This window comes from Sylvia atricapilla, chromosome 2, assembly GCF_009819655.1.
Source record: "Sylvia atricapilla isolate bSylAtr1 chromosome 2, bSylAtr1.pri, whole genome shotgun sequence".
Classification (NCBI taxonomy): Eukaryota; Metazoa; Chordata; class Aves; order Passeriformes; family Sylviidae; genus Sylvia; species Sylvia atricapilla.
Genome location: NC_089141.1, coordinates 47,362,779 through 47,373,137, shown reverse-complemented (window position 1 = coordinate 47,373,137; position 10,359 = coordinate 47,362,779). Strand labels below are relative to the sequence as shown.

At 40.7% G+C, this 10,359-nt stretch overlaps 1 protein-coding gene across 3 annotated transcripts in view; it reads left to right on the top strand.

Annotated features, from left to right (window-relative positions):
- The first annotated feature begins 4,156 nt into the window (after positions 1-4,156).
- The window catches only part of LOC136357676 (NEDD4-binding protein 2-like 2), a 40,431-nt gene continuing 34,228 nt past the window's right edge, over positions 4,157-10,359 (top strand). The window contains exons 1-4 of one of the 3 annotated variants that reach the window (XM_066313152.1): positions 4,157-4,402; positions 5,445-5,529; positions 6,659-8,103; positions 9,815-9,983. In XM_066313152.1, coding sequence (XP_066169249.1) covers positions 5,527-5,529; positions 6,659-8,103; positions 9,815-9,968 — 1,602 coding nt within the window. In that variant the 5' untranslated portion in view covers positions 4,157-4,402; positions 5,445-5,526 and the 3' untranslated portion in view covers positions 9,969-9,983. Of the gene's footprint in view, positions 4,403-4,781; positions 5,530-6,658; positions 8,104-9,814; positions 9,984-10,359 lie in introns of those variants that run through there. The other 2 variants (XR_010742931.1, XM_066313151.1) reach the window with 2 other exon arrangements.

Here is a 10,359-nt window from a genome sequence, read left to right as displayed (position 1 = left end):
TTAAGAACTTTCTACTGTACGTTGTATCTGTTAAGTGAGCATCTCAGTTGTTCAGCTTGAGGAAATCAAATAAAAGTAATTTCAGGTAAAAGCTGAGTGGCTAAAATTAACAAGTATTCGACCAAAGAGAGGGGATGTCTTATGGACATAACTAACTAAGTGCATTGCACTAAACTTTCATAGCATTTGATCAACTTCTTTCCTCTTGCTTAAACATTAGTATATTAAGCGTTAAACACTTGAAGATATTGTGCTCTGTAAAATGCTGGGTATTTTTTAGTTGCTCTATCTTGTGCTTTCTTTCTTCTATTCACACTTCTTGCTTTTACCATTCCACTGTCTGCCCTCTGTTTAAAGCTACTTACTTTAATATCCCATTGAATTTCAGTCTACTGAAGGCAGTCTTACCCTGGTCTCCTTCATTTTTATGTAAATGGCAGATGCTATTTAGAGAGTCCCGCAGACTAAGCAGTGACTGGACCTTCACCTTGAGTGTCAGCTTCCTAGAAACTCCCCATGCTCTACTTTGAAAGACATGAATTGTTCAGAATCCTGTTTCCTTGGCTGGCTTTCACAACTCAAAAGCTCAGCTTTGTTGTGGGCCAGCAGTTGTTATATTGTCTAGAACACTCTCTCTTAAAAGTTAAATCTCACCATTCTCTTAGTTCTGTTTTGCTGTAGCACTTGAGACCTAAATCACTGAACAGGTGCCTTACTGTCAAGAAAAAAAATCTATGTATCATGCAGATTTCAGATAAAAATCATTAAATGAAAGGTTTCAAGAACCTCCAAAATAAAATAACTCGGTGTTACTTTTATTTTTGCACCACTATTTTTATCTCCAAAAGGATTTATCCAGTACCAGAAGGGAATCAAATAACAATATTTAAATTACAAACTAATTATATAATAGTCAAAAGAAATACTAATCCAGCCATGGCTTAAACATCACTCGCTACAATCTGTTGAATATATAAAATAATACTCCTATCTCACATAATCAGCAGGCTACCTGGAATTATTTTTGTATTGTAAACATATATAACTTTATCAAACCCCTAATTCTTAAGTTAATTTTCAAGTTGAAATTTGAAAATAAAAACCTCCATATTATTTGTGGCAATTAATAGGTAAAAGCCCTTACTGTATTTTTATCACTGAAACTTTGATGTGACATTTACATACCAGAACTCCTCTTTGCCATATAAAAGCTTCAGAAAAACTATCTGGCAAGCAGCATTCTTGTTTTTTTGAGCAAACCAGTTCTCTTAAACTTCACCAGAATTTCTCCCTAGAGATAGATCAATTCAAATTATTATGCAACAGTATTTCTTAAATCATCTTGAGGCCTCACTTTTTCAAACAAGATTTAGTAGATTGACAAGACAAACTATGACCCAAGGCCCTTTAGAAGGAGGCAGGACTGAATCTGTCACTAGTCCTTGTGAACTCAAAGAGATGCTATATCAAGTGTTATTAGAAGAACAACGTTATGAGTAGAAGAAAGAGCACTCTGCTATGCCAAGTCTGATAATGAGATCACAAGATCTAAATGACTGAGCTATCATTCTATATTAACCCTTAAACATAAACACCAATCTCAAGTAGTGCCCATTGGATAATTTTATTTTTTCCTCTTTTAATAACAGATAGAGTCTCATCATTCTAACTATCTTAAATTTGCCTGATCTTTTCTATTAAAAGGCACAACACAGGCATTTTTTGTTTCACAAACAAATATTTAATTTTCTGCATTTTTTATGCCAGCTACCTTCTTTATGCTAAGTTATTTTGGAAAGTTTTGTCTAAAATGTTTCTGGTAGCAAATTTAATGGAAACCTTTCCATACACAAAAGAATAGTGTGATGTTTTTATTAAAAATGGCCCGTTCTCAAACAAGAGCAAAAGTCACCAATTTAGAGGATGCAGGACAGCAATTAGGCAACACCATGGGCAGGAAAGAGTAGCAGAAGCACTTTCTCTGGCAGTAGTTTCATTTTAGTGTGGTTTACCTATAATTTGAAATTGCACCTTAAGGCTTTTTCCCCTACGGAACCTGAAATTGGGCCCATGCAGAAGAAAGCAGTGCAACAACTTAGTTTGGTACAAGTATCAGAGATCTCTGGATTGCATTTAAAGCATCAACTGCACCACTGAACCATAAAAGAGTCAGGATGATCCTCCAAAGTGGTCAGTTGCCATCTTCCCTTTTTAATATAGGAAATCAAATGCAAAACGACTCTGAGATAATGCTTCATTTGCAAGTTCAAACACTCAAGTTACATAACATCAAAACTATTTTTTAAAAAGAACATTACTCGCTTTCTGTATGCATATATTGACATGATCTGTAATGTTCAAATCGACTTAAACTTACAAGACACTTGGAAAGCTGAATCAAATTCTGATTACATAAGGTGGAAAATTTTCCTTTAACTCTTTTCTAGATCAGTTAAAGCCTACAGTTTATCAATGAATATGAAGGTGATGTAATAAATGTCTAGGAACACAGGAATAGATAATTTTTCATAACTTGTTATCTATGCAATAACACTATCTCACTCTTAGATTTTTACCTCTGTGAGACACTTCCTCCACAATCACAGATGCGTATTACAGGAACTGTGGTTTGGGTGACACATAGTAGTGGTACATGGTAGCATTCTAAGCAACTTTATAAACACACGTAAAAATGAAGTTATAAAATTTTAAGTCCTCTGAAAACAAAGAAAAAACATGATCTCTTAATGCTTTTTTGTAAATATTTTCACAGTTACAATGTTTAACCTCTGGGACACTGCCTTTTCTTCCCCTATCAGCTTCTCCTGACAATGTTTCCAGTGGAACTTTTTATATGATCTAGCGCAGGACAAGGAATATGGAGTAGTTATTTGCAGCTTTGTCTCAAGCAAGAGACTTCCCATGTGCTACGTGATTCCCACATAAGAGCTGTAGCAGCTGTAACAGGATCATTAGGGAAAGTGTATTTCATTATTGTCAATGAGGTTGAAAAAATGACATTAGGTTACTGCCAGTTGTAACATGTGGCTTATTTAATTAGGTACAAGTAATGGGAGAACTCCCCAAAATTAAATACATCTGAGACAATTACTACATACACAACATGAATGCTTGAGAGCTCTGATTCCCAGATATTACCTTCAAAATGTCCATGTGCAGCATTTTTACTCTCTCTAAATGGTTAGCTTGGGTGTTGCATGACTTAGCCCGTGTAGAGGAGCGCGTAATTACTATTACAGATGAAAAATAGTGGCAAACTGGGAGATTCACTTCAACAGCTCACTTCTGATCTAGATTAACATGCTACCGAAGACCTATCCATACCTTCCAACAAAACAAGGCCATCACCTGACAGGAAAGGAGACTACGCTTTGGTTGCAGGGTTGACTGGGAGGAATGCCCAGCCAGTGGATTTGACCAGTTTTCTTTCTACCATTTATAGCAAATAAACTAATTATAAGTTATATACTCTGAAAGCTTCATAAACCATTTGAGTGCTGTAAAAGAATAAGGCGTTGTGGGTATTTAGAATGGGTGCATTGCTTACGTGAGCTCTTGCGCGCACTAATGAAATTTGGGGAATTACTGTTATAAGACTGAGCGTTTTTTAGGAAAAATGTAGTTTGCCTTGCATAGTATGACAAGATTTGAAAAAAAAAAGGTTATATTAAAATTTTACTTTGTACATGCAGGAGTGAAAGTTGCAAATCCACGTTAAGTACAACACGCAGTCTAAGAAGCTTGGGCAGCATTTACACTAAGGCCAATCCTCAGCGGAACTCTGTTGATGTTCCCTCACACAGAGCCAGCTGGGCAAACCCCCGGCAGGCCGAGCAGCCGTGCCCGCAGGCGGCCGCAGGGTCCCCGCTCCCGGCGCCGGCGGCCGCAGGGTCCCCGCTCCCGGCGCTGGCGGCCGCAGGGTCCCCGCTCCCGGCGCCGGCGGCCGCAGGGTCCCCGCTCCCGGCGCCGGCGGCCGCAGTGCCCCCGCTCCCGGCGCCGGCGGCCGCAGGGTCCCCGCTCCCGGCGCCGGCGGCCGCAGGGTCCCCGCTCCCGGCGCCGGCGGCCGCAGGGTCCCCGCTCCCGGCGCTGGCGGCCGAGGGCGCGGCGCGAGGCACGGCCCCGCCCCTGGCGCGCGGGGGGAGGGGGCAGCGGGAGGCGGCGCCATTTTGGCACCGGGGGCTCGGCGGCGCTGCCCCTCCGCGGCCGGGAGCCGCCGCCTTGAGGCTCGTGTCCTTCCCCGCGTGTGGTCGTGGCGGCTGCTGCTCGGCCGGGCCGCGAAGGGAAGCCGCTTCTCCTCTGCCAGCGCCGCCGCTTCCACCGACCCGTGTCACCACAGCGTGGGGATGGCGGTGTCAGCGCTCAGGAGCCGGCGGCTGCTGAGGTTGTGTGACGTGGGCGGCGCGCTGAGGGAAGTGTTTGTGTGTGGGGGAGAGGAGTGGGCTTTGCGGCGTGGGGAAGGGAGGGACGGGGCGGATCCACTCCCCGAGGCGTGGGGCCGGCGGCCGCGCCTCCGCCGGGGACACGCCGCTGGCGGTGCGGTGTGGGAGCAGCGCCTGCTTCCCCCGGCTCCCGGCTGTGTCCTGGAGCCTGTGAGGGGTATGCGCCTTGTGACCGCCGTATCACCGTGCAAGGAAAGCCAGCCGGTTCCCCTGGCTGTAGGTTCTGCCAAACAGGCCTTATTTTTCCATGTGGGAAAGGTACTGTACAGGTGGAGTTCAAGGCCTTGAGTTAGTTGGTTGAACCTTCTGGATGTTTCACAGGTCAGTTGAAGTGATAAATAAGTTTGGCATCCCCGTGTGCCCGCTCAGGTTCAACGATTACAACCAGTTCTTTATAGAAATGGTACAGACCCGAACTTGCCTCATCCAAGGGGTGAGAGTGTCAGAGAGACGGCACTTTCCTTGAGCATACTTGCCCTGTCCTTGCCAAGGACGCTGGTGAATATGCTTTTGCATGCATCTTCACTCTCTCCAAGGTTAGTGAGGGGAAGTCTGTTCGAGATTAGCAGGAAAGGAGATTCCTATATTGGACAGTCACACAGCAGCATTTTCTATCATTGGAGATCTTGTCATGCAGCAAGCGTTCTCATGTTTGCTGTTTTAATTCCACGTCAGGAAATGGGGCCTGCTTAAACACCATCCCAGAAGATGATGAGGACATAGAAGCTAGTAAAGTAACTTTTTTTCCCCCAGTACTGTTTTTGAGTGGAGGCAGAGTAAGATTTTTTTTTATAGATGGGGATAGACTCAAGGATTAGTAGTAATGTCGTGCTTGCTTTCTAGTGTACAAAAATTAAGAGCTAAGAAGCTGGAGGTATGCACAGAACACATAAATTTTGGGAGGAGGAGAGATCCAATTCTGAGGCGGAGAGAGAGTTGCATGGCCATGCTTCTTCCCCTTCTGACAGTAATGCTTTCTTCCAGGTGCTAAAGTCAAGTGCAGACAGTAACATCTCCTTGGTTTAGCCAGTTTGAGATTGAGAATGGCAGATTTCTCTTCCTTTGGATGGTAAGTGGGAAAGTGCCTAGAGTAACACCTTTTCTTGTCAGTTTTGCAAGTGAACATGGTGGGATAATGGTTACTTACAAATCTTCCCATAAGACTACCTACAGATCCTTTCCAGATAAAGAAAATAATTACTTTTTTTATCCAGGATGCAGAGCATGTGACACTTTGTTAATATTTAGTCATATAAAGTAGAAATGTTTCAGAAAACAGTAGAATAAACCTTCCAGTGGGAAGAACATGTTCTTTCTTGTTTGAAACTGCATTAATTTGGAGGGGAAGAATTTGCTCTTTATTGCATACTGAGTAGACTTCAAAATCCAAGAAATCCTGACTAACAGATGGATAATGGCCTGTCAGAGTGGTTAGTGTCATCTTGCTTTATAATAGCTTGTCTCTGAACCTGTCTGGAGCTTAGTGGTTTAATTTTTTTCTATTTGGGACAGGGATATTTTTTGGTGTGTGTTTAATTTTAGAAGACATGCAAGCAAGTGGTCTTGGTCCCTAACAAAAGTCTTTAGTAGCTCCAAAAGCAGAACCATAATAACACATTGCAGTTTTGATTTTATTACTTGACTAGTTCTAAAGTACAAATGCCACCCAGCACCTGTTTGATTTGTGTTAAATGAGTTACTTGAGCTTGGTTCATGTCACAGAAAACAATCCTTATGGTTGAAGTATTTGCATTTTTGTTGGTCATATTAGTAGTGATGTCAGGCATCAGTTTGTACATTAGAAATTGGCATGTACTTCTCCTTAGAAGAGGTTTCAAACACTTGGCAGAATAACAGTAGAGGACAATAGTAACATGGGTCTCAGATTGTTGATTAATTTTTCAAATAGTTACATTTTAAAAGCATGATTTGTAAATGATTTAAGACATGTCATAAATTGTGACTGCAGGACTGATACAGCACTAACATAATTTTTTCTGTAGACAAGCAATAAGTAATGTAGCAGTCTTGTTTAAACCATGCTTGGTGGTGGGTGATGTCTGTTTTTCGTCTGGGTGAGTGCATTGTAGTTGTGATCATGGAGAGTGTGATGTCATAGGCCTGAATAACTTCAGCTTTTTTTATACTTTACTTTAAAAATATGCATGCTGATAACATATTCATTCTTTTTTTCTAAGATGCTTCATGCTGAAAATACAGTAAGGCTCTTGGAATGTCAGGACGAAATCAGAACTGAGCCATATTCTAAAAGAATGAAGTCAGCGGAAGAGGCTTGTGAGAAACTCCCTGATGGTGATAACAAAGGTACTCAGAAGAAAGTGGGTGTTGAGAGAAGATCGAATGGTTGCATACCTATGTGTGCCTTAGATAACCAAGGGCAACATGAAATACAGAAGCAAGAGAAAATACCTTCCAGTATCTTGGGATCCTTGGATGAAATTCTCCCTGAAAATAATCCAATGCTTAGTCAGCCAGTTAACTTAGGAACTGTGCAGAATATAAATCCTCCATTTGCACCAATAAATGACTCTAAAGTTGAAGAGAAGGATGCTTTTATTGCAAATAATGCTGGTGAAGATAATATTGAAAAAAGCAGTCCATCATTCTCAGTAAATAGAAATGAATCAGATGAAGACTTTTTTACAAGCAAAGATTTTATAGGACCTATTTACGAGCCTGCCAAACGTAACAAACAGGACAAATCTGGCAATTGCAATGAATGCAGTGAGTGCAGGGACACTGGAGGAGATGAGAATGAATTACATGAAAACAGATGTAAAAGAAAGGAGGCAAAGAAGATGCAGGCTGTTTCTGCCTCTTTACCAGAAATAGATGATGAACTGGATCAGTTCTATAAAGAAATTCACCAGCTGGAAAATGAAAATTTAGATACTAATGTTCAGGAAAAAGAAACAGAAATTTCTCAGGAACAACACCCTCCATTTAACTCTAGTCAAAGCTCACAAGAGAATTATCAACCTGTGCTTTTGGGCAGTCCACAGCTGTTCTATGAGAATGGACAGTGTTCTTTGGGGGAACAGAACAGTCAGAAAACAAACAATGAGCAGCAGTTAGTTGTGGAAGCAGGTGGCTGGAAGACTGAAAATACCTTTAGTGGCCAAGTGGATACTTGGAACTGCTCAGTGCCTGAGTTCAGACCTGCTTGGCAGACTAGAGCATCTTTCCAAAAACCTCAGGGACCTTTTCCTCCTAGATTCAACCATCAGTCCCATTTTCAGATATTTAATCCTCCACCACGAATCCCAAATGTTGCCCCTTCTCAGAATGGGGCACTTCCTTATGAACCTTACCATCATTACCATGGAACTACTGATATCAACAGTTATGGTCCATTGCTTAATCACAATACCAACTGTTCTGGTCACACTGACATCCATACTGCTCAGGGCTTCAGGGATGGGAATAATGATCAGAATGGACTCCAGAGTAATGGTTTCTGTGAAACCAGAGAAGACTGTTGGAGGGCTCCGCAAGCTGACAGTACAGAAGGAACACACAGCTTTTCTTCATTGCAGTTATCTGAGGAAAGATTCAGTTGTTCACAGAAATTGCTTCTGATTTTAAGAGGCTTACCTGGTTCGGGGAAATCAACACTCTCTCGGTAAGTAAAGACTTACAGCTTGGGAAAGTTTATTCAAGTAGATTTTTTTAAGAATTTAAATATATCTGTAAGCACTAAGGAAACTTTTTGGGTTTGTAAATTAAGCTCTTGAAATGCAGTAGTTTAATGCTGTCATTTGTACTAAACCAGTGCAAGTGACAGTAAATATGAAAAAGATTCACTTGGGGGTTTTGTCTCCCTCAGAGTTTTGATGAACAGGAGCTTCTGTGTGTTAAATTTAAGATGTTGACCATCCATTAAACTGCGTAGTCTTTTATTCTGAAATTTTCATACTAGAATGCGATGAGCTGCTGCTTTTTTTTTAATTCTTAAATTCCCTAATTTAAAATTAACAGTGTCAATTTGACTGAACCAGAAGTCATTTTTTATGCCCGTGCAAAATTTTTCAAGGCTATTAGAAGAATGCTGCTATTCTGAAAATACTTGGGTTTGGTGTATTGGTGAGACTGAGCATTGTCTCGTTCCCTTTTTCACAGTATGGTCTGTCAGTTGCTCTTCCTTAGTTGTGAACAACGTACAAAAAAAGTATTATTTTTTCTTCAAAATACACTTGTTCAAGTCTGACAGGGTTAAAAGCAGGTACCACCTCCAACCTGGGTTTTCCCTTGGTGGTTTTTTGGCCTATTCTAAGAAGCACAGAAAGTGGATAGAGCACAGAAACTGCCTGTATTAAGTGAAAATAAGTTTATCTTGTGTATATAAAAAAAGAAGCTGCTAAATCAGTACTTACTTGATAGAATTTCATCCAGAAATTCCCATCACAGATTGGATGTCTTCTGTACTTACCATTTGTTGTATGTGATGAGTCTGTGAAATAGACACGGTGATCACGTTCTTACTTGTTTTTTACATAAAGGAGTACCATTCTATTAGTGATTTTTTCCCTCTGATATTTAGGAGACAGTCATCTCCATATTTCAGCTAGAAATCTCTAATAGGTATTTTTCTTATGTGTTTCAGTAATGTTTGCTGTAATTTTTTATAGTTACTGTTTGCTGTATTTAGAGGACCTGCGTTTTTGAAGTTGTGTGTTCCCATTTGGTATTACTGCAGTAATTCCTTTACTATTTGAGAGCAACATAAAAAATTTTAGAAATAACCCTGTGGAAAAAATGCTGCCTCATTTGGTTCAGAGATTGGATAATACTGAATGTGAAGATACCACATATATTTGTTTTCCATGTTTAGTGTGCTAAATTGTCTTGAAATCATTCTCCAAATATATGATTCCTATTATCTAACAAATTCTAAATATCTTCAGGTTTTTAAGGAGACATTTTTGTGCTTTTTTTCATCTCTCATTAGTGAGATCAGTTACCAATTTTATTTAGCAGATGGGAAAGTGGGCACTATGAGATCAAGGTTAAGAATAGTTACCAAAAGTGAGTGCAGAATTTGAATGGCATGGGGCTCGTTTTTCACTGTATTCAATTACATGCAGTTTCATGTGTTTAATGCTTGATTGCAATGGTTGATTCCCATGAAATCATGGGTCTTGGATACCTTGGGGAAAAAACATCCCAGAATTAATGGGTGCTGATGGGGAAAATACCTTTATTATTAGTTAAGTCTGAATACACGTTTTGAACATGTTTTTCTATGTAACATCATGGAATTCTGTGGCATAGACTAGGACAGCAAGCTGATGTTGGATCTGATGTCACATTTGTAGCCACGGGCATCTTTGTAGGTGCAGCATTTCTGGCACCTGCAGACAAACCTCTACCATTTGTGCCAGTAAGATAACTGTGAACGAAGAGCAGAAAACTGACATTGTCTTTGTGGATCAGCACTCGAGGGGAATGAGGTGTATCTGGCAAGTGGGTTTCCCAAGCAGGAAATGACAACAGAGCCAGCAATGAGACCTTGGAATGAGACCTCCAATTTCTATTTGTGTTTTGTGCTGAGTAAGGGTTTTTAAGTACAGGCACTTTTCTTTCCACTCATAAACTTGGTGTGTGTCTATCTTGAATCTTCCACCGAAGTTGTTGTGTTTTTTTGTTTTGTTTTGGTTTTTTTGGACTCTTCCATTCCAACCAAGCAGCTGGAATTATGGGCACATTTCTTGGAAGAGAGTAGTGGATGTGAGCTAGTTCGTTGTTCTGCTTAGAGGAGGATGTCACAATCACTGGAACCTTGTACCTCATGGATTTATTTCCTGTGTCTGCCTGATTTAGACTATCTTAACCCCTGAGGCTCATATAAAATCATGTTTCTTAACCATCCATTTCCATT